The sequence below is a fragment of the Caretta caretta genome, chromosome 7 (assembly GCF_965140235.1).
Source record: "Caretta caretta isolate rCarCar2 chromosome 7, rCarCar1.hap1, whole genome shotgun sequence".
NCBI classification, from domain to species: domain Eukaryota; kingdom Metazoa; phylum Chordata; order Testudines; family Cheloniidae; genus Caretta; species Caretta caretta.
The window spans coordinates 9,820,879-9,844,837 of record NC_134212.1 but is presented as its reverse complement, the minus strand read 5'-3'; the positions used below and the strand labels follow the sequence as shown (position 1 = coordinate 9,844,837).

At 40.4% G+C, this 23,959-nt stretch overlaps 1 protein-coding gene across 1 annotated transcript in view; it reads left to right on the top strand.

Annotated features, from left to right (window-relative positions):
* The window catches only part of MDFIC2 (MyoD family inhibitor domain containing 2), a 53,934-nt gene extending 42,978 nt beyond the window's left edge, over positions 1–10,956 (top strand). Inside the window, exons 3-4 of the mRNA XM_048859205.2 lie at positions 4,465–4,686; positions 10,242–10,956. Of these exons, the coding sequence (XP_048715162.1) occupies positions 4,465–4,686; positions 10,242–10,501 (482 nt within the window). The 3' untranslated portion in view covers positions 10,502–10,956. The remainder of the gene's footprint in view (positions 1–4,464; positions 4,687–10,241) is intronic.
* Positions 10,957–23,959: the final 13,003 nt, after the last annotated feature.

Below are 23,959 nucleotides of genomic sequence, written 5' to 3'. Positions count from 1 at the left end.
AGCCATTTAAAGAAATCATAATCTAACACGTACCTAGCTAGATTACTTACTAAAAGTTCTAAGACTCCATTCCTGGTCTATCCCCGGCAAAGACAGAATATAGACAGACACACAGACCCTTTGTTTCTCTCCCTCCTCCCAGCTTTTGAAAGTATCTTGTCTCCTCATTGGTCATTTTGGTCAGGTGCCAAAGCGAGGTTACCTTTAGCTTCTTAACCCTTTACAGGTGAGAGCAGCTTTCCCCTGGCCAGGAGGGATTTCAAAGGGGTTTACCCTTCCCTTTATATTTATGACAGTATCTTTTGTTACTCTTTTGTTTGACAGTGTTGTACTGAAAAATTCAGGTTGCATCTATGCCATTATATTTCTGGTTTTGATTTCTCTTCAACAGCACTTGAAGGATAAAACTTGACTTGAAGCATGAATACTAGCCGTCTAGTGGATACAATAAATGTTAAACTGGCACTTATTGACTATTTCCATCTGATTTTTCAGTCTAGTTCCATTGAAGGAATAAGTGTATTGTGAGGGTGACTGCATTGTTACATAACATGGCAAAGTGAGCACTTGACATATTTGTTTAGTTATTAAAAGTAAAACCCTGCTCAGTTTTTAGGGGCACATTTTGAAAGGGTCCAATTCTCAACCTCTCCTCTATATTTGCAATCAAACACTAGTTTGTGATCACCAACAAATGCTGGTGCAAATGATAGAAATCAAAATTCTAACGAGTCTCAGTCTTGCAAGAAGCTCTGCATAGGATGGACTCCTGGGTCTGCACATTCTGAAATCAGTGAGTCTCAGAGTGGGTATGGAGGGGTCTGCCCATATGGATCTGTTTGCAGGGTTGGGGACTGAGGGACCTGTGACAGTGAATGTCTTTTACACCCACAAATCAGGTCGTTGTCTAAATTCTATCCCTTGTGCCTGCAGTTGGTCATGCCCATCAACTGAGGGAGAAACATTGATGGTGTCTGAGTACAGGCCTTCTTTTGAAAACTGGGATTTCAAGTGAGAATTTGTTTTAGAAGATGCCATAGATTCAAATGAAACAAAATGTACTTTAATGTAAGAGAGTCAATATTTGTTCAGTTGTAGGTGGGTCTATCATCAGCAACTCATACAAATATAATGTAATGATAGCTAGCTAGTTAGCTAGATACACAAGCATATGTACCTACATCCACATTTTCAAATCTATATCTGTATCTATATCTGCACACCTACATTATAGTTTTAACAAGATGTATATGGTAGTAAACCAACCTGCTTCTTGAACTACTTGTAACTGGGATTAACATATCAGTTGAAACAAAATATGACCTGAGGGAAAAAGTCACTGATTCTAAGTTTGATTTAAATCAATGGGAGTGTTGCCTTTAACTTTTGTGGAAGCACAATCAGGCTGCTGGTGTAGAGACTTCCATATTTGCCTGTAACATTTCCACTTTCCTGAAAAATGTTCTAACATTTCAGAACATGTCTAAAGCTAAATTCTGCCCTCAGATACACCCATGCAACTCCAGTTTAGGTCAACACACTGGACACCAGAGAGTACTTAGCATGGTACTTATCAACTAATATTGAGGTGAACGTCTTTTATTTGCTTTGTCAGATAACTATGGTGTGGACTATGCAATAAAATGTGTACCAGAGAAAAGTTTACCAATACGTTCAAAGTAAATTGCTTCCTCCAGAGATCTGATACCTCTATTTGTGCATCCTCTTTTTTCTTAAGCCTATCCCTACTTGGAGATGCTACACAGTACAGTGTCATCAAATACAAATGGCAGAGAAATTTGTGATTAGTCCCTCATCTATGTAAGGTGGAAAATGCCAGTTCATGCACTTGTAAATACACTCCAAGATTGACAATTTTATTGCATTCTGGGCTGGCCGGGCTGGACAATGAATCAATATATGTTTGATTTTATGTGGCTGGTGTGAAAGAGATAGTTACCTTCAGAAAGGATATATTATGAAACTAGCAAAATCCCACTTCTGCTCTGCCAATGATGCAGCCTTCATTGCCCACTTGTTACATTTTCAAACAAGACCTCCCCTGTGCTGCCCCTCATACTTCGGGAGGAGCTCCCCCTAAACACCTGCAAAGCTATCTCATTGTTCTTCCTCAAATCCCTCCTTAAAGTTTTCTTTTGCCTTGGTGCCTATAAAAAACTTGACAACAGCTAAGCAGCGGATGTGCTGTGAGCACTCTCTAGTGTGATGATCAATACTACCTTATTGTTTCCTTGTGCTCCTTTGTCTGGCTGTATTCACCAGTTGTCTCTTGTTGTTTGCTTGAATTGTAAGCCCTTTGGAGCAGAGAGCGTCTTTTTGTTCTGTGTTTCTATGATGCCTAGCATGATGGAATGGGATGCACAGCAGAAAAGAGGGGAATGGGGGTTAACATGAAGTCATGGGGGAAAATGGGGGACGCGGGAACGGGTGAAGGAGAGAATGAGGGGAACAAAGAATCTCTGAGGGGAGGGAGATTGGGGAAACATGGTATGGGGAAAGGGGGGCACATAGAGCCCATGGCATGGAGGGAAGTGGGAATGGGGTACACACAGAGCAGCTGGTATGGGGAGAAGAATAGGGGATCCTGGGTATGTCAGGAGGGGGCAATGAGGGGCACATGGAAACTCTGGCAGAGAGGCGATGGGAGGGAGTTGCAGGAAGTTCCTGAAATGGAGGGGGATGGGAAGGTGGCATACGGGAAACTTGGTGGGGGGAATGAAGGGAAGCCAGGAGCTACAGAAGCTGTGGAGTGTGCACCCCCTAGTAATAATAAAAATAGTTTTACTAACAATAGCTCTGTTCCCTTAGAAGCCTACGTGGACACAGGAGGGATTTTCACTCCAGCATTTCTTCGTAGCATCCCTTGACTTCTATTAAAAAAAGAACTCTTTAAAAAATGGCTCAAAGTTAAAAAGTAAAATATACAGCCCCGTACTTCAACTTTATATTCTCTCCGTGTTCTTATACTTCACTAACCTCTAGCCAACTTTTTGGTCTCTGCAAATTACTTTGTGTACAGGCAATTTAAATTACATGCAGTCTGACTATGTGTGATAATTTAAACTGATTGTTAATTAATTCTGTAAGTAAATAGCTACTGCAATCTCTATAATCATCAAGGTTTCTCTAGCTATCAACCTTTTTCTTAGCTGCTCTTTATTATACAGTATGGAGCAAAAGTATGTGGGGGGGAAATGATATGCATGATCTCTTTCTGGGTCCTTGCCACAGAAGGCAGCCCCGCTTCTTGAAAACCTTTACGGCTCTTCTTAGAATTAAATGTTTGCAAAACTGAGCTGTTTCTAAAGATTGATTTTCTGTATATAGCTTAAGAGGAAGCATATCATGAGATTTAGGTTAGATAAAAAGTAAGGCTCTGTGTGATGTGAGGTGCCAGTGTTAATCAACTGGAGATAAGAGTTGATGAGGTTATATCATCCCAGTACCAGTGAGACTGGCTATTAGTTATGTTTCTTGGCCTCTCGGTCACTTTGGAGAGCATGTTTACTAGTGCTTGAGAGATTCCTCAAGGTTAGACTGAGCTCAAAATTCTCTTAAACCATTCCCTAATTGGTCCTTAAAATTAAGATCTATTTGGAAAGTCATAATTTCCCCCCTGGTTTTTAAGCTGCATCTCTCACATTACTATAGCATGTGAATCAAACGATCTTTTAGTCACTATAACTAGGACATCCAAGGCCAACAGTGCAAATGAAAATGAAGTCCTGAAACAAGGTGTAAGGGTCCTAATCAGAGACCATCTGGCTCTCTTGGCAACAAAATTGTGAGCCATTGCGAAAGAACAATCATAGAATCATAGGATATCAGGGTTGGAAGGGACCTCAGGAGATCATCTAGTCCAACCCCCTGCTCAAAGCAGGATCAATCCCCAATTTTTGCCCCAGACCCCTAAATGGCCCCCTCAAGGATTGAACTCACAACCCTAGGTTGTGATCCATGCTGTCCCACCTGCACACAGGTACCACCTACATGCAGTTGTACATCATGTAGCTGGCTGCCAGTCTAAAAAAAACAGTGATGCAACTGAAAAATAGTAAGATAACTTTTTTGCCTCCTAGTCTACTACCAAGAATTATAGTAGCAATGGCTAGCATGCCACTCCAATTTGGTTCTATTTGAATTAAAGTCTCTGCTGTTTAGCCTCGTTTGATCATGCCCCATTGAAGTCGATGGTAGTTTTTCCACTGAATTCTCTGGGTGTAGGAGAATATCTTTAACTGTAAGCCTGCAAACCCTTCCTTTTTGAATATACTTATCTCAGGCAAATAGTCCCATTTAAGTCATTGGGACAACTATGATGAGTAAGGCCACGGCTGGGGAGTAAGGGTTTATAGGATTGGGCCCACAGTGGCAAATTCTGAAAATGTCGTTCCTTTGGTCCACTGGCTTACTACATGTAGACCTTTTATTTCCTTCCCCCAGATAACCAGCTTACAAGTGAAAAACATAAAGACAAGAAACCTATGAAAGGTATTATGAGTTCAGTGTCGGAATTCAGCATCACAGACGCTCCATCCAAGGACACCAAAAATGAGAAGAAATTGTCAGACTCTAGTACATCATCATTATCTTCCCTTGAGAAGTGCAGGACACAATTCACCTATATTGAAAATGATGCATCAGTTCATCAGAGAGACAGTGATGGTATGTTTTGCAAAACAGATTAAGTGTAAGCAGATTTCTAAATAATATCTGTTTAAAGAATGCCCTATTTCAGTTGAAACACCTGCTTAAACATTGGACAGGAAGTTCAAGAATCTAAACTAAGCAACCATGAGATGTCCTAGAGATGGTTTACGCTGGAGTTGGGAATCTAAAGAAGATTGCTTTAAAGTGGCCATGACATGAGGGTTCTTATTGGTGGGCCACAATACAAGAATTTAAGTCCAGTGGGGACATGTCTGTGCTTGTGCATAGGCTGACCAGAGGTCCTGATTTTGGGGTCTTTTTCTTATATAGGCTCCTATTACACCCCACCCCCGTCCCGATTTTTTCACATTTGCTGTCTGGTCACCCTACCTGTGCATGGATCTTAGGAAATAGTCTTTGCATAAGGATGGTTAGTAGGCATTGGAAGAACAGACTCCTTCTCCCAAGGCAGCAGAATGGCATTGTTATTGCTTCTGCAGCAGTGCCTATGAGCACGGACGACCCCTTATGCACAGTGGCTTGCCTGCTGGATCCATATAGTTGGGGGGTCTATTACCCACAAATCTACCTTTACCCCACCCAGTCCTAATCCTGCCTCTATCAGCCTGCTGCAAAGACTCACAGAGGACCACACTGAAGAGGCCTTTTCGTATTCTGCCCCTACTGATGCAGAATACAGCATCCTGTTTATGCTGCTTTTAAGCCCTGATACGACAAGGTACTTAAACATTTGCCTAACTTTAAGCATGGTAGTAACACCACTGACTTCAAGGTGCTTAAATTTAGGCATGTGCTACTGAACCTAGGTGAAGCATGGCCTTGAGGCTTTCGATTCTGGCCTGCCTCTGCTAGCCAATATGAACCCATATATGCAAAATACTAATGTTATATCAGTACGTCACATGACTAGGGTTTTTAAACATTTGTTTTCTACCAACTTGAAAGCAAAATGCTGTATAAGGCTGTTAAAATACAGAACTTACATGGCTTTTGCATACTTTGTGAGAACACCCCTGACCCAAAGAAATGTTTGCACTTTCTAAAAGGAAATGTATTTGGCTGCTAATCCAAAATTTGCATGTGGCTATTATTTGGGGTTGTTTTTCTTTTACATAATCAAAACAAGTTATTTCTTTCTCGTTCATTATTACACAAGTCATTAATGTGCTGACACAATCTTTGGTTTTCATAAGAATTTCACTATCCACCATGTATCCATGCACCAAAGCAGAACACCCAGGTTCTGTAACTTAGTACAGACTACATCTTGTGTGAACCAGCATAACTACACTGAAGTCAACGAAGTTACGCTGATTTACAGCAGCTGAGGTTCTAGCCCTAAATATTCTCATAGACATGATACATCCCAATGAAATATCTGTGATGCTCTTGTTCCGTAGACTAAATTTCCTTATGTGGGCATTTTATAATAAAGCATTGGAGAGGATTTTATTCAATATAGCTGAAACATGTCAGCTATATCATGTTAATGATCCTTGAATTAAGAACTACTAAGTACAGATCAACACAATAAACCACAATGCTCCAAAGGAGCCATTATGATATATTGTATCACTGATTCTGTAATAATTGTAGTGCTTCATATACTTCTAGCGATATCAGAGTGCATTCAATCTTCTTTAAAGAGGTGAAGTAGTTATTCCATTAAGGGGGACTGATCCAGCAGTTCCAACACAAATGGGTGTTTTACCTGTGTAGTGATGACAGGATTGGTCTCATAAATTGTTACTGGTACACAGGAGTGGTACATATGTGAAGTAAATAACAGATTTCACACAGTTAAAAAACGAAAAGCAAAGGAAATTAACGAAAACAATCTGTGCTCAATTAAGAATGTTAAGAATTGGACGTAAGCCAAGAAAATCAAGGAAACTCAAGATTTGTGTTTGTCACTGAACACTTCGTTCAATCTATTCTGACTAGTTATTGTAGCTGATTGTTAGGCACACATATGGCCAAATCCTATTCTCTGATACAGCCATGGAAAAACCCTAAAGCCAGTGAAGCCAGCTGTGTTACCTGGCTATAACTGAGAGGAGAATTTGGCTCACTTTGCAGAAACTGCTCTAGGAGAGTCTGATCCATGGAGAAGACACCCATGACTTCAATGAGATTTGGATCAGGCCCATACCGAGACTCAGCAGTATGAATTAAAGATGGATTGACACCCACAAGCCACAAAGAGCAAGAAAATGTAGAGCAAAGGCAGACCCGGAACACTATTAAAAATAGTTATTTTGTGGTAATTAATCTAATAATGTAGAAATTGAGAGCTGAGGTCATTGTTCTCACTGAGATAAATGCAATGCCTTTCAAAAGGAGCAGGAAAAACAGAAGAGAAAACAGGAGATTGCATCTTCTTTTGTGCAGTTTGTGGCTAATTTATTTTCAAATATATGAATGAATGCATAGGAATGGATGCTTAATTGCTAATATCTATTATTTATATACATTACCACTTAACACAGGACAAAAAAGCCTCACACATGCAGATTTTGCAAGATGCGTTACATCCATTAGCACAGTTCATGGTGTGTGCTCTGATGGGAATTTAAAAGCATCTTTACTGCACATCACAGACTTTGTGCTGAAACATTACTTTATTTTTAAAGTCTTGTGCTTTTTGTGTGGTCCCTTTCCTCGGTAGACCCTTAAGAACTATTATCTATTCTCATAAGATTATGTGAGCACCACTCAGGTTAATAAATTCAGGAAAATCTGTGTTATTAGAAAACAGATCTTATTTTTTTTTATTTTAGAAAAAGCTGAAAAGATCCCTAATTGCTGTATTATTTTGAATTTGATATATCTTATCAAAGTGCAAGGGGGAAATTTCATAAATATAAGATACCTAAAAAGAATAGTCTTAATTACACCATGGACTACTGGATAGAATGATTACATTTTCTACACTGTAAATTTCATACAATTAAATGCAGCAGTGTCACCTTATAAAATGTTTCAATTTTCTAATTATTTCAGTTCATTTACTCAGAAAAAAATATAAGCATGAATTTACTAAGTATTACCAAAATCTAGTCATTCTCATTCTACAGAACTGACTGGGAAGTTAGTTGTGCTTGTCTGAACTTAAATAGATCTTGACATATTGAAATAAGTATTAAAATTGATAACATTGCCAATGCTATGCTACTTACGGAAAGAATTTCAATCACATGCTATTTATTCTTTATTCTACATGCTGAATAGACTTTTTTTAAAAAATAAAGAAGTTGGAGTAATTTTTTTTTTTTTTATCATCAAGGAAGTTTTAAAAAAATTCTTCTGGAAAGTGTCTGGCTGTGAACTTCTCAGTTAATTTCATTGGTCATCTTGCATTATGTTACATGATATATCTCATGCCACAACTGAACAAATGCAGCTGAATAAGATGCCTGATAGTTTGTCATACTAGAGCAAGAAATGTGATAATATCCAATATTTTTTCCTGAAAGTCCCAGTGAAAACAATTCTCACTATTGAAACATATTTTCCTTTAAAAAAAGAAAAAAAACCAAAAACAACAGTTGAAAAGATTTGGGCCCTGATAATTAATGGTGTTGATCCTTCTGGGGGAAAAAAAGGAAGACAAAAACCTTTGTTGATAGGCATTACAAGGTGCAGTAAAGTGTGGCTTCTGACATGATATCACCACAAGTATAGCTTAGGAATAACAACCAACAGAGAAAGAGAAACAAAAAGCTGAACGACCAAGGGAAAAGGTCATGTTATGGTTTTTGAAATAAGTGAATGCACAGGAAGGGCAAATCATTGGCAGAATCCACCACACTTCAAACTGCATCTCTGCCAATTTCCAAATAGTTCAGATTTGCCTCTGAACACCTTATCTTGCTTCAACACTAACAAATGGGAGCTGAGCTGTTTGGAAAATCTGGCTCTAATTGTAGAGGCCGAGCACGGGGAAATCAAAGCCTGGGTGAGCACATTAAGGCAACCTTCTGGGGCATGTTATATATACTGTAAATATGAAGTGGCTGCCAAAGCACCTGCAACATTACAGGACAATTACTCTAGTCATGAACTGGTCCTTCTGGGGCTGATGCTTGCTGATATGTAAGAGTGACTCCCTTACACAATGCTGGAAAGAAAACGACTTCCCTTTAAAATGTACCTTTCCAAGTTGATACTCTTTTTCCACATTTTTCCCCTTTTAAAAATTAACAAGCATGTGAATTAGAAGGTGAAAAGCCTATTTAAGAGAGAGGGTGAACTGTGACCCTGGGCAGAGCGTAGAATACCAAACTGCAATGTGTTAACTCTACTCTGTACTGTTCCTTTTCCACCCCCTTTTTGGTAAGTGTTGCAAGCTAGCATTCACTGAACTTCACTGGAAGTTGAAGCTAGACAAACTCAGACTGGAAATAAGACATACTTTGTTTACGGTAAGCGTAATTAGCCATTGGAAGTACTTGCCAAGGGTTGTACTGGAGTCTGCATCACTGACAATTGTTAACTCAAAACTGTATGTTTTTCCAAAAGATCTGCTCTAGGAGTTATTCTGGGGAAGTTCTATGGTCTCTTTTATACAGGAGGTAAGACTAGGTGATCACAATGGTCCCTTCTGGTGTTAGAATCTGCGAATCTATTAAATCAGACTCCTTATAAAAATCAGACTAGAAGCATGTGATTAATCTGTGCTGTTTTACACCACTCCACAAGTGAGTTCTGCTCTCACCCATAAATTCATCTAAATCCTCATACATCTGCAATGTCTAATTCTGTGATTCGGCTATACAGCATCATATGCATCCTAACTGACCCTTTCCATCTGAACAACTAATAACTAAGCTTTTAGCAGACTTTAAGGGCTTGATCCAACTCTCACTGAAGTCAGTGGAACTCTTCCTGTTGGCTTTAGTGAGCATTAGATCAGGCCCTAAAATGCTTTGATGGGCTGACAGCCCATAAAAATATTATTTCAACAGCAAGAGTGCAATCCTCAAATCTTTACATGCAGGCAAAATCCCCACTGGAAGTTTTGCCCGCATAAGGGGTGCAAGAATGGGACTGCGGATTTCTACATTGAATTACAAATTCCTATCTGAAAAATAAAATCTATTCTATAGCCTATGGCAGATGCTGTGTTTGAGTGGAATTACTGGCATCACACTAGAGATACATTTATGTAATAATGTAGTACAATGGAGAGTATCCTCACTGAGTGAAATTGACGCCTATGCAGAGGGCCAGCCCAGGGCATCAGCACTACTTACATCCTCTGTACAAAGGTAAGTTTCACTCATATGGAATACTTTCATCCAAAGCATGGTGAGGAGGTTTTCTGTCCAGACCAAACAACACAGGACATCATTTTATGTAATATGTTTTACTGCTGTAATTTTTCAAAATTATATTTTAAGCTTAGCTTGCAGTCTGCAGGGATCTCTGACTTCTGTGTCTTATTTAAATGACTTCTGTGTCTCCACAGCTGCCTAAATTTGGAGTACTACGATAGTGAATCAAGCCCTCTCTCTTTCCTGTATCTCACTCTTTTTCTTTTTTCTTAGATGAATGTGCATCACTTATCCTGGCCTGCTTGTTCTGCCAATTTTGGGACTTTCTTATAATGCTGCCTAATACCTGTGAAAATTGGTCGATAAATATGTGCTGTCCATCCTATAGATATCACCATACCTCCAGTGAAAACCACTCCAACAATGACTGCAACTGTGAGTGTGACATTGATTGCAGCATTTTTGAATCCTGTCACGAAACCAGTGAATGTCTGGAACTTGCCTTGGAGATTTCTGAAGTCTGTTATCACTAATAGGAAACAATTGACAGAATTCCCATAAACTATCTGAACGGAAACTGACACAGTAAAAAGGATATACAATTTTTTAAAATAATTGGAGTGTTTGCTAACCAGGGCTGTGTGTTTTCTCTGATGTCCCTTTGGAAGAACTGTATAGCATTACCAATGAAAATTTTGTTTGTATGATTTCACAAATCACTGAAGCCAATAAAGAATGAAACCCTGTTTCCTACCTTGCAACAGATGAAAACAAAATTCCTAAATACCAGCTGTGCTAATTGCTTTGCTCAGGGTCAGTCTCACTCTTTTATAAAGCTCTCCATTGCATTCAACATGGATTTCCCTCCATCCACAGACATAAGACAAATTAGGATATTCTTTTAGGAATGATATATATTAAGTCTTCTTCCTAATGGATTATTACAAAAATATGTATTACACATTGTTGGGTATTATTAATAATGTATGCGATAACATCATTTTATAATTAAAAATCTATTTATACAATCTCTTAAAATACACTTATATGCTCAGTTTAGGTAGAAAAGAAAATTAAGTGAGTTAGAAACCATGCTAGATGTAATTACAATAAAGGTCTCTAAAAAATCTCCAGTGAATTTTGAAGAGGATGCATTTTAACAGGGTACTGCAATTCAACAATGTATTAATATGTGTGCCTACCATTATGTAATATCAGGTTATGCCTATTGTTCATTAGTTATAGGAAAGAGCTCCTTAATTCTAATTAGCATTAATAGAAATTGAATGCACACTTCTAGAGGAGAATTTTCCTACAGATAGCCAGTAATGCTTTTTCCCAACTTTTGTTTGTCTGATTTTTTGTAAAGAGCAGAATATTGTAAGCAATAACAGTGTGGGAAAACAGACATGAGTGCACAAAAGATTAAAAAATGCATAAAAGATAAAAAATGACAGTATCCAACTTGGAGGCACTTACTACAATCTGTAACACTCTCTGTATTTTTCTTTTCTGATAATGGGTCTGATTAATAAAAATGAAATGAACATTGTACATTACACGTGTGACAACAAAAGGATGGAAATTCAGCTACCAAGGGGCGGAGAATCTGCACATTGAGCAAAAAGGAAAATACAAAAGTTGCTTGTTCATGTGGGAGGTTTACATACTGAAGCTGGCCTGCTCTGTGGCAGCATTTGCCTTCTTTGTGCATTCACAGATTTCCAAGCAAGCTCACTGATTTCAGTACGGAAGAAATATAGTGCCTATAGGGGCCAAAAGAGGCATCCTCATGGAAAGCGTACAAGATCAGATCCTCATCGGGTACAAATCAACATAGTTCCATTGAAAGCAGTGCAGCTATAATGGACAGTATGTCTGCGCTACAGGGGGCGTGACTGCAACTCAAATAGACATATCCTAGCTAGCTTTAATCTAGCTAGCTCAGATCCCAGAGCAGTGACACTCTGGTAGCACATGCTTCAGCTCGGGCTAGTTCCACAAATAATTACCCATGGTTCCACTCCAGCAAAAGCTAACTTGGGTATGTTGACTCGAGCTGCAATCACACCCCATGGCAATACAGATACCACCTGGGATTACAATATAGACATACCCTGATTTATACCATGGGAGCATCAACCCTGAAATTTACAAGAGATTTGAAAAGATGTAACAACTACTTGTGTATTTCTTTTCTAGTAAAAAAGACTGTACATAAAAATGTTAGACTGTAATACTCTTCTTATAAATATTTTAAGGCCATATAGTCTCCTTTGCAAATTCAGCACTTTTTATTGTAATAAAAATAGACTGTATTTGGGAACAGGTGCATTAGACTCAACTGTACCTGATTTCTGTGCTTCTTGTTGAGCTGGGGGGCTGGAGTAGAAGAGGCCTGTTCACACTTTGTTGTATTACGTGCCATACAATGTCAAGCTTTTCTCAACTTTAGCCAGTTTAAGGATTAAAATGTGTGTTTCCAAATGCTCTAGCCTGTGCCAGATGTCCTACTGGGGAGTAAATTTTCAGTGTGGAGAACAGGACACAGAGGTCTGTATCTGTCAAACCCTTATTCACATTAGTTGTCCTTTCCTTATTCGTGCAAATAGATTCATTGATTTCAATGCACATATGTGAAAGGGTAAGGAAGGCTACTCATGACCGTGACACTGCAATGTGATGCATAGAGGAGGACCTTTCACAGTTGGCCTCAGTCAGATTCATCAGGAGCAAAGAGGTCTGTCCATGTGCATCACCTAGCAAGATCAGGGTTTATTTGACTAAGGCTTTGTAGAATTGGGCCCATATTTCCTATTACCTTTCAAAGCCAGCTTTTCTTCATATCGGAATCCATAGGGGTAGTGGAGAAATGGCAAGAACAGGACCAGGAGAGTCACAACCACAACAATGACTAGATGGGACAGGTCTCCCAACACTTCTTTCGGCTGTTACATGGGTTCACCACATGGAAAAGGTTGAGAACCACTGCAGCAATCGATGATGATCTTTTAAATAGTACAGAAGTGTCTCCTCACCTAATGGTTATGGGGGCATGCTATTTGGTTTCTTGTTTTATAATGCAGATGGATATTTTTGTGCCCTACAGCATGAACTAAGACACCCTGGAAAATGTTCTTCATCCTTATGTTACCTTAATGACCGAAAGGACTAACAGCTCATGTCTTCCCTCATAAAACGGTTAATTGCAAAATACAGCATACTGCATTTTCATGACACAGAGGAACTATTTAGCACATTGAGATCAGACAGCAGAGCAAGTGGGCTAGAATAATTTTCCCCCTGAAATATTCCAGAAATTAGCTTTTCTATTTAGAGATCCATCTTATTCCCACACATACCTGACTTTCACAAGTCAGACAAAATCCATTCATCAGATTCAGACTTAGACAGACAGTGTTCAGACAGGTTAAGCACAGGTACTCAAAGCAATTCTGAGCTGCATTTTTGGTTTACCTCAGAGAAAGGCCTACTCACTCAAGTGGGAGGCATTTGGGCTGCATCATTGGTCCATGCTGTCAGAATCAGCTGTGCTGCCAAAGTGAATGTCAGCTCTGCAATGTGTGAAACCTCAACTCTTTAAGACAAGGAATAAAATATCACCATTTTGTAAATGGGAACATCTCCCTGATACTCTGCCTTTCTTCAGCAACTTTATTTTTAATCCACAAAACACTGACAGATTGGGTGGAGAAGAGAGCCAATCACAACGAGCCACTTGTTCCCCTCCTACAGAAAAGGATAACGTCCACTGCAAACTTTCCGAGAGTCTCCTCATGAAGATTCCTCTGCATCCTCCTCTCCCCCACTCCACCCGAGAGAAAATGGCCTTGCACTTCACAGAAGGCTCATAGGGCACAACATGAATGAGGCTGTAATCACTTTAAAGGCAGAGATTGCCATTCACTGTATGTTTTTACAGGTCCTAGAACAGTGTGGTCTCTCACTGCTGCTGCAATATAAACGTTAAACAATAAAATAAATAATAACGATAATGGAAATCCAGGCTTTGCACTGCAACTAAATTCTGTGACCACAGGCCTGGTGTCTGCTTCTCCATGGCAATCTGAATCCCTCAAGATGTGCAGGAGAGGAACCCAGGACCAGTGTCCTCAACCCAAGAAGATGGCCAGGTATAAAGAGGAGAGTGTTAGGATATAGATATTCAGGCCTGTCTGTAAAGGCCTATACTCTAAGAATTTAGGTGTATTCTTATCACTTGGCTAGTGATAGAGGTATAAAAGAAAGAATCAAAACCACTGTCTGCCAGTGTAAGGGCCTTCTCTTACTGTGACAGTTTGTGGCCCTGTGCTTAGGCTCAGGCCTTTGGCTGAGCAGCAGAGGCAGCCATAAGCTGGGAAGCGAACGGTCACATCCTCACATTCCAAACTAGTCACATTGAAATAAGGTGCTATTGGGCTGTTAGGCACTATCAGGACAGGATTGTATTCCTATCACCTCCAGAGGAAGGGAAGTGCCTAGAAAATGTAAAAGGAAACTTAGTTTGACAGCATCCTGTCTGGCAAGAACTCACTTATCAATAGCTGGGATGTGAAATCCTCACTTCTGTATTGTTTTGTCATTATAGTTCCCACTTTGCTGTTGTTTGTCTGTATAATCTCTGTCTGGTTCTGTGATTGTTCCTGTCTGCTGTATAATTAATTTTGCTGGGTGTAAACTAATTGAGGTGGTGGGATATAATTGGTTACATAATCATGTTACAATATGTTAGGATTGGTTAGTTAAATTTCAGGAAAATGATTGGTTAAGGTATAGCTAAGCAGAACTCAAGTTTTACTATATAATCTGTAGTCAATGAGGAAGTGACTGGGTGTGGGTGGGGGTGGGCATGTGGGTGTGTGAGATGGGAACAGGGAATGGGGGTAAGAAAATTGGAATCATGTTTTGCTAAAGGGGGGAAATGGGAACAGGGAATGGGAGTAAGGAAGTTGGAATCATGTTTGGCTAAGGGTAGGAATGGGAACAGGGACACACGTGTAAGGCTCTGTGGTGTCAGAGCTGGGAAGGAGGATACTAAGGAAGGAAACTGGAATCATGCTTGCTGGAAGTTCACCCCAATAAACATTGAATTGTTTGCACCTTTGGACTTCAGGTATTGTTGCTCTCTGTTCATGCGAGAAGGACCAGGGAAGTAAGTGGGTGAAGGAATAAGCCCCCTAACAGAGAGCAGGCTGCATTAGCCCCCTTCATTATCCTCCAGCTTCTGAGAGCTCCGGGGCTGATTTTTACCTTTTGACACTATCTCAGGTCAACCAGGATGACCAATGTCTTTGAAAGTGTAAATTGGTGGTGTGACTCTGATTAGGATCCTCAGGCACTGCTGTAATATAGATAAATTACTATTAATTATTATTATATCATTCCTGTGTTGTTGTTTTTAAATAAGATTTCTACTGAGAAACTGCACACTCTTTTAGCATACAGCATATAAATTGTACAGCCTAACAAGTACAGGCAAAAAATAACGAACCCCATATTGACCTGGATTTTCTAAATATTGTGTGTGAGTAAGAAACATTGGCATCTGATCTGTGTTCCATGGCCTATATAAAATGAGTTGTGGACCGAGGCCAACTCCTAATGGGCATGTGCCTACATCATAAGCACCATCAATATAACATGCAACCCGAGCAATGATGCCAAGGATTGAGTGTACACAGAGCCCTTCCTGGCCCTTATGGTAGCTCCTCTATGCCCTGGGTCAAGGCATAATGTAAAGAGTAATGCCTGTGGTGCATCAGCTCCCTTAATAAAGGGCTTTCTTCTCCAGAAACATCAGTTGGTGTCTGATATCCACTTTAAAATGAGGGTGGTAATAATTCCGAAATCTAGAGATCAAATTCTGCCTCCCCTCTAAAGTCAATGGGATAGATTGGGGGGAAATGGGGACATAATTTAGGATGTATGCATCAGAATTCATCTCAATCTCAAAATGCTTGAGCATCCATTATTATCCCAATTTTACAGATGGGGAAACTGAGGCACAGATGTCATTGTGATTTGCACAGGCACCAGGCCTGGGAATAGAACCCTTTTCTTTTGACTTCCAGTCCAGTTCACTACCCAGTGGATCATGCTGCCTCCTTATAGAACTGAAAGGAGAAAAAAAAAGATGTTCACAGACATTGTAGGGAAGGCATGCCAGAACAGAATGTGGTAAATGACAAAATAATATTGAAAAACTATGCTTCTGTCTTAGACAATCTTGCAACTGAAACATAGTTATGTTCATTCCCAGACAGCATTATACTAAAACGAACATGGCACAAAAGGAAAAAGAATCATATGAGTGCACAAGGAAATGATCATCAGTGTCATTAAACTGTATACACAATGTATATTGCCAGCTTTGCCATGTTTTTCTATGAAATAAAAATGACAGCAAAGAAGAGAGAAGATTTTATGAGATCAACTGTATAAAAAGCATGAATGGCTTCCATTAGCACAGCACAGTTGAGAAAGGACAAGGTTTAAGTCTAATATAAATATGATAAAATTATACAACTGAAGTGACATGTCCTGTTTAGAAAAGACAGAGCACAGAGAAAGGCGTAAGAAGACAGCTGAGAATTTAGTTTTATAGTGTTAAAATATATGTTTCATCTGGCACAGTATTTACAACTCCCTGGCTTAAATGTACTGCTAATGCTTCTATTTTATACTGTATCTGCTGTAGCTATGTAATAAGTGCCCAGCTAAGTTACAGGAACATCCTTTGTTCATCTTTATTCCAGTAAATGGGTATCATCTATCTCCCCAAAGTTTTAGTATTCCTTATCAGTTAATAAAGTAATTATACACACACACACACACTCTAAATATTATAGCTGGCTGGAGAATGACAATTACAGGTTTTGAAATTTGTTTTATTTCTGCACTAGAATGGAAACAAAACCTTTCCAATGTTTTCACAAAATGCACTTGTATCAAAATATCTGTTTTTCAGATTTAAAATGTCAGGTTTTCTCTTCTGGTCTCCCCCTCTCTGGAAGTGACTGGACAGTCCACCCTGAACCTCAGGAACTTTCTTGTCAAAAACTTTGTCAAAATCAACATGCCTCTGCAAAATATTTCACCTTTGCCAAAACACCACATTTTGACAAAAAAAAAATAGTTAAATAAGTTTTGGCCAGCTCTACTAAATATACACACACACAAACACATTTAGATAGATCGATCGATAGGAGTGTTTACATGTGCAAATGTATGTAATATCATATGTAAATCAATTGTTATTAGCCAGTAACAAAAATGGCAAGTGTTCTTTAATTTTCCAGGAATTCTCTTGGTGGTATAATATCCACCCTTTTCTGCTATACTGGAGGCAAATGTGTAATGCTATATGCTGGAGAAGAATTTGCAAAGCCACGTCTTATTCTGTCAATATGTACTATTCACTAACCCTTGTAGTTTTCAATTTCTTCTCTCACTATCTCTCACTATCTTATTTTATGACCTGCTCAATCATTTCCTAGTTTACATCTAGCTACGGTTTTTAAAACAAGTTTTCTAAATATTTCATTTCGGTAGAGCTTAAAATCAGGGACACGCATCAAGATTAATCTTTTCAAAAATATAATAACCAACAATTAATCCATTTCCAAACCCTCGTTTTTAATACAAAATTCAGAGTTTTGTATAGTTTATAACCCATAATACCCATAAAGTCATTATATGAGAGAGAAAACTGGAAACATCCAGTTGGAAAGCAGAAGGTTTATTTTTAGCTACATCAAGCCAATTGTATGCAGCTCTGCACACTTGTGGAATTCCAACATCAAAAATAATCCATAATATTCCAGAGGAATAAATCCAATTCTTAGTTATATACATTTTCCTACAAGTCAATCAAAGCTCATTCCACAAATGTCTCAGTCTCTTTGAGAACTAGAGTTGGAACAAAAGACTGATTCCTTTAAAATGCCTTCAGAGCTTCCAGAGATGTTAAATCTAATTGCCCATAGCATAGCACCGATCCACAAAGGTTTAAGTCATGGAAAATGTATTTTACCTTTATAAAAGTTTTCCTACACAAAGTTTATCATGGCACAGTAAAGTCAAATACAACTTGCTCCTTACATATTCCAGGTGGAAAGAAATTAACCTTTGATGCTTCACCTTGATTGCCTAGTCGGGCCAGAAAAATGTATTTTCTTACTAAAGAGCTAAATATTTTTCCTTTTGAGTAAGAAATGACTGGAGGCCAAGGCACATATAAAAATTATGCATGAGGAAACTGTGGAAATCAGGCAGAGCCAAGATCAGGGTCATTTGATAACCTTAAGAAGCTGCTTTATTATTATTAATTATTGGTATTGCAGTAGTATCTGGAGGCTCCAACTGAGATCAGGGCCCTATTGTGCTAGGCAGCATACATACACCTAGGAAGAGACTATCCCGGCCCGGAAGAACTTACCATCTAAATAGACAAAGGGTGTATTATTATTCTCAGATTACAGATGAAAATCTGAGACTAAGGCCTTGTCTACACTATGGGGGTAAATTGACCAAAGTTACGCAACTCCAGCTGTGTTATTCAAGTAGCTGGAGTTGATATAGCTTAGGTCGACTTACTGCGGTGTCTGCACCATGTTGGGTGTCTCTCCCGTTGACTTACCTTATGCTTCTTGTTCCGGTGGAGTCGATCTGCGGTCAATTTAGACCCGCTAAATCAACCCTGGGTGCATCGATCACCGCAGCTTCAATCCCCGATAAGTGTAGACATGCCCAGAGAGATTCAGAACTCCACTCTAAGGTACTTGCCCAAAATCAGAAAGGAATCTGGGATAAGCCAGGAACTGAGCCCCAAGCTGCTGAGTCCCAGCCCAGGGCCTTAATTGCAAGACATGGCAGAATTCCGGATGGACATGTCTATAGAAAGGAGAGAGAAGGAACAGGAGGAGACACAAATCATTTTAAAACATCCTTGCAATCATTCAAAAGGTATCTCGGTTCTAATTCTTTTTGATATATGATAAGTTTTTAGACCTTGCCCCTTGCATTCTGCAGATCTGAGCCATTTGCTTCTTAGGGCAGGGTTAGATACACAGGCGTTATTCAATGTGGACTTCAGTTAAGTCTGGAGTCAAGCCCCAGCAGCTGAGGGTAGGCTAAGAAACAGGGACCCCTCTCATCGTGGTTCTAACACCAAATCCATCTGCAGCCTTAATAAGAGATCGCTACATAGCTGAGAACAATGTTTATGGCTCTCCGTGCTCCAGTACACCTCAGATTGATGTTAAGTTTATTTTTTAAGTTGAACTAGATTGCCCTGCATCTGTATCTTGTGCCCTCCTCACTAATTACCTTGTGAAAAGCCAGGTGATTCAGCCAAAAACTTTAAGACTTAACTTGCATTTGGAAAACAATTAATAGACCAATATGACCTTGGAATTCTTCCCCTCCCACCACACCAAACCTGTTCTAGTTCCATTAAGCATCAAAAGATCATACTCTCCCTCCCTTATGGAACCAGAGAGTTTCCCTCCTATAAAGCAGAGTTTAAAGGCCAGCTGCACTCCTGTGGCTGCTGTTACAATCTGCAGCCTCACTTGCCAGACCCCAGGATCTATATAGGCTCACAAAGACTATAAAACATTTGGTGCAGAGAGGGGGGGAAGGGGAAAGAAATGCCTGAGAGCTCTGCTTTATAGGACATTTTATACTTATTTGCACCCATGCCAAATGATTGGCAACCTCTTTCAAGGGGCACCAGAATGTTACCCTGAATATACCCTGGAAGTCAAAGCCAGCTATCACCTTCTCCGATGTCAGCTCTCTACGAGACAGGACCAAAACAGAGCTGCCCTGTCCCTATGACTTGGTTAATTCTGGGTTACGTGCACACAACTTCGGCAGGTTGAAGCTCAGTTAAAGTTTTAGTCTCTCTGGCAGTCTAAGAAACAGGGACTCCAGGATCCTCATCCTGGCTCCGACGTCAAATCCATCTGCGGCCTAGGACGAGTCACTTAACAGCCCTGCCTCAGTTTCCCTTTCTGGCAAATAGCACTAATACCTACCTTGCAAAACTGTCCTGAGGATTCATTGAAGGAACATTGTCAACTTAATAGACAACCACACTTCTCTCTGAAATATTCATCTCTCCTGTTGTTGCAACCCTAACAGCTACGGGGACTGTGACTTGAAAGCAGCTAGCAGGAATTAAAAATGACTGGCGTTTTAGTTTGTTTGCTCTGTGCTTTGGGCAGTACTTTGTGAAGAGTCAGCATTCTTGTTTTGATTCTGGTTATTGGCACTTCCTATATCTCGCAGTGGTGTGATGACATCGCCTTTATACACAGCTCTGGAGGGAGCTCGTGTGCAAGCTCTTCCCCAGGCCTAGCATAAGTTGCAGAACAGCTGCTGTTTCTCACTGTGTGTCTAGAACAGAGTCTTTTCCTGGGACCCCTATGCAGAGCCAGAGAACAAGAGAAGCCAGGTAAGAGGAAGCACAGATGATGGCTGGGGGAAAACTCGTCTTTGCTCCCCAGACAAGCAGAGGGCTGATGAAAAACTCAGACCAGGGGGCCAACGAGCAATCGTCCTGCCTCTCCAGACCTCTGCACAGTGGTAGGTAACATCAGCAGCCTGGGGCATGGCCACCAAGGGTGGCCCTGTCTTTACATGCTAAGCTGGCTGGAAGGAGTGAGTTTTAAAGAGATTTAAAGGAGGTGAGTGAGATTGCTTGTGAAGAGGGGTGAGGGAGGCAGTTTTAGGCACTGATGGCAGCATGATAAAAAGGCTGGTGTCATAACTGGGAGAAGAAGACTAGAGGAGCGACATGCACAGGACGTAAGAAAGAGACGGTAACAAGCCGAGATCCAGTCGGAGGCTGAGCTGTGGAGAAAGGTGAGGGCAAGTAGCTTGAATGTGGAAGAAACAAGAGGCTGAAGGTTTGAGTGGTCGCCTTTGCTGTGATCACAGCTATTGCTAAGGGTCTAAAAACAAATGTGCCCTGTCCTGACATGAAAAAGGAACATTTTAACTCAGCACCTCTTTGGCCGTCATCCTTCTTTTTTTCACGTGTGTGTGTGTGTGTGTTTTATTTGCAGTTTTCCTCTCTCTGTGGGTTGTTCTTGGCAACACACCTTCAAGCAGTTTGTGCTTTTGTGACAGCCGTACTTTGTATTGCAATGAGACAGGCTGAGTTGCTGATGTTGCCGAGAGTTGAGACAAAGAATATTTGAAACAAAAGAAAAATTATTTATATTACAGGAGCACCCACGCTTTGCTAGGTACCATACAGACATCTAGAAAGACATAGGCCCTATCCAGAGGATCTTAAAACATAGAAAGACAAAAAAAAAGATGATATGGCAGGGAAAGAGATGCAAGATTCAAGTGCAGTGGTCAAGGTGATGATGGGCAAATGAGTTGTTAGTTCCATATTTTGGGTTGTTTGGTATTTGTTTGTATTAAAGTTCATTTAATTCTTCCTAAATGCCCTTCACCCTAGTCACTTAGTTCTTTTTTTTTAGTTTTTTTTTTAATTTACAGTGTAAACACTCATTTTTTGAAAGTGATGCTAATGAAAGCAGAAAATTAAGAACTCAAAGCTTAATAGTAACTGTGGCTCTGACCATCAGATCTGGGCAAGATCTGCTCAGCACAGGATCGGACGGGGAGGAAAGATGGGCAAAGGTGACTGATTTTAAGAGCAGAAGGAATCATCATGATGGTCTAGTCTGACCTACATTACACAGGCCATAGAATATCACTCAGTGTTTCCTGCATCAAGCCCAAAGACTCGGGATTCAGCTAGAGTATGTCTTTTAGAAAGACATCCAATTCTGATTTAAACACAGCGGGCCAGATCCTCACTGGGGGCGATTGGCGCAACTTCACTGAAATCAGTGGAGCTCTGCTGATTTACATCAATTGAGGACTGGCCCTTTGCGCTTACCTAAGTGCTGGGAAAGCTGGGGACTGCTTTGGCTCCAGATGCAAGTTAGAACAACCTCCGGACTCCTTTAATATATGCCACCTTGTGAAAGCCCTTTGGGCGTAAGGCACTGTGCGGGGGTGAGAGAAGCATTGACCAATAAGTACATCCCCTTGCTCCGACCCAAAAGATAGATTTGATAAGAGTCACAGGGTCCCAGTTCTATAATTTAGGTCTGTGAAGTCTCAAGGCAGGCAGAGTTACCAGTGCAGGTTGAAGAGAGCTTACTTCCCCCAGTCCAAGTTCTGTCTTCCTTCACTCCTTCCTGTGCAACATCTCTCACTTCTTCCTGTGCAACCTCTTTGCTGCTAATGGAGTAGCACAGGCAGAAGTGAGAGCAGAATTTGCCCCAGTAGCGTGATCTGAGATTGTTAGTGGACTGAATTTTGTCAAAACGACTTTGTTCGACCCACTATTTTGAACCTTCCTATGTACAACAGTTAAGACTCAGATTTGTCAAAACAGGATAGGTGCTGCCAGAGGATTAGTAATTCATTTTTTGTCCCTGTACAAAGCCATTTTAAGGAAAGAAACAACATGTCAGAGCTATGCTAACAACTGACTGTACCAACAAGGAGGGATTTGACGTATTTTTCTATGCTGCAGTGACTGTTATAATAAAAGACAGCAGTGCATTAGTGAAAGATTTATGCTAGTATTTCAACAATGGAAAACATGAGGGTGACTATGTTCTCATTCTCCCTGAGACAGGCAGCCAGGGCACGTCATGTAACAATATTGCCAGGAATGAAGTTACAGCTGAAGAAATGCTGATTTGCTCATACAGTAAGACAGTTCCAGGAAGCAGGACAAACTCTCGCTTTATTTGTGGTCTCAGATGGAGAATTTCATAAGGGAACCGCCCATCCCCGCCTGTTTAGGAAAAACTACTTTCCTGATCCCAGAACATGATGAGAAAAGGTGACGCACCAACCTGCCTAGAGTCACCCACCCTGCCTTGGAGGGCCCAAGTTCTTTCATGGTCCCTTCCCAAATGTAGCGTCCTTGGTGGCATCATAATTGAAGCCATCTGTACCAGGAAGACAAGCTGATTGAATTTACTAATGATACATTCTCTAGAAACCTTTGGTTGCTGAACCCAGCGTTTTGTGCCCACAATTAAATTACAAACAAAAAGGGCATTTGGTAACATTTGACACCGTGATGTCCAAGTAACTGGTTTACAGGAAAATCAGCAATAAAGGCCCACTCTGTCCAAAGCCAAAGGGAGATTTGACTACCGACAGAGATAAGAACAGGACTGGGTCCCTATCAGGGATATTGGAGCTATGCAAGATTACTATTAATGTTTTGATACACATTTGTATTTAAAAACCCACCCACAGTCAGATATAACCAAAATGAGAGAAAATTATATTAAAAAGTGAGTGAGAACAGCCATGTCATCCCAAAGCAGAGAAGGGGCTCGCTCCTTTCCCACCCACCATGTACAGATTGCCCAGACTGCATGGAAAAGTGGGGGTAAAGGCACCATCCTCCCCGTTCCTTGGTGCTCCAGAGAGCCTTATCTAGGGCTGGGGACCTATGCACAGGAAGGAAGACGGGTGCATGGTCTCCATTTCTAACAAACACTTTGAGGCAGGGGCCATGTCTTCCTCAGTATTTGCAGAGCACCTAGCTCAATCAAGATTGCGGTCTCCAGTCACCATATAAAAGATTAAATAATAATAATTCCTCCATGACCCTTCCCAAAAAAACAGTGGGTTGTTTACGAGGGCTATACTGACTGTTCACTTCCACAGGGAGACGCTTGGCACAGGCAGAAACCCCTAATCTCCTTTACAAGGAGGCTTGGGGGGCAGCTGCTGGCAGGGGAAGTCCTGTGAACTGCGAGGTATCTGCAAAGGCAGGCAGTATAGAGTCCCAGGGTCTCCAAGCCACAACTTGGTGCCTCCATGAATCTCCCAAGCTTTCTGCATAAATCTTGGGGCACACGTGTGTTTCAGGTGCAAAGCCCTCTACTCCGTTTCATGTTGAACAGTAGTAG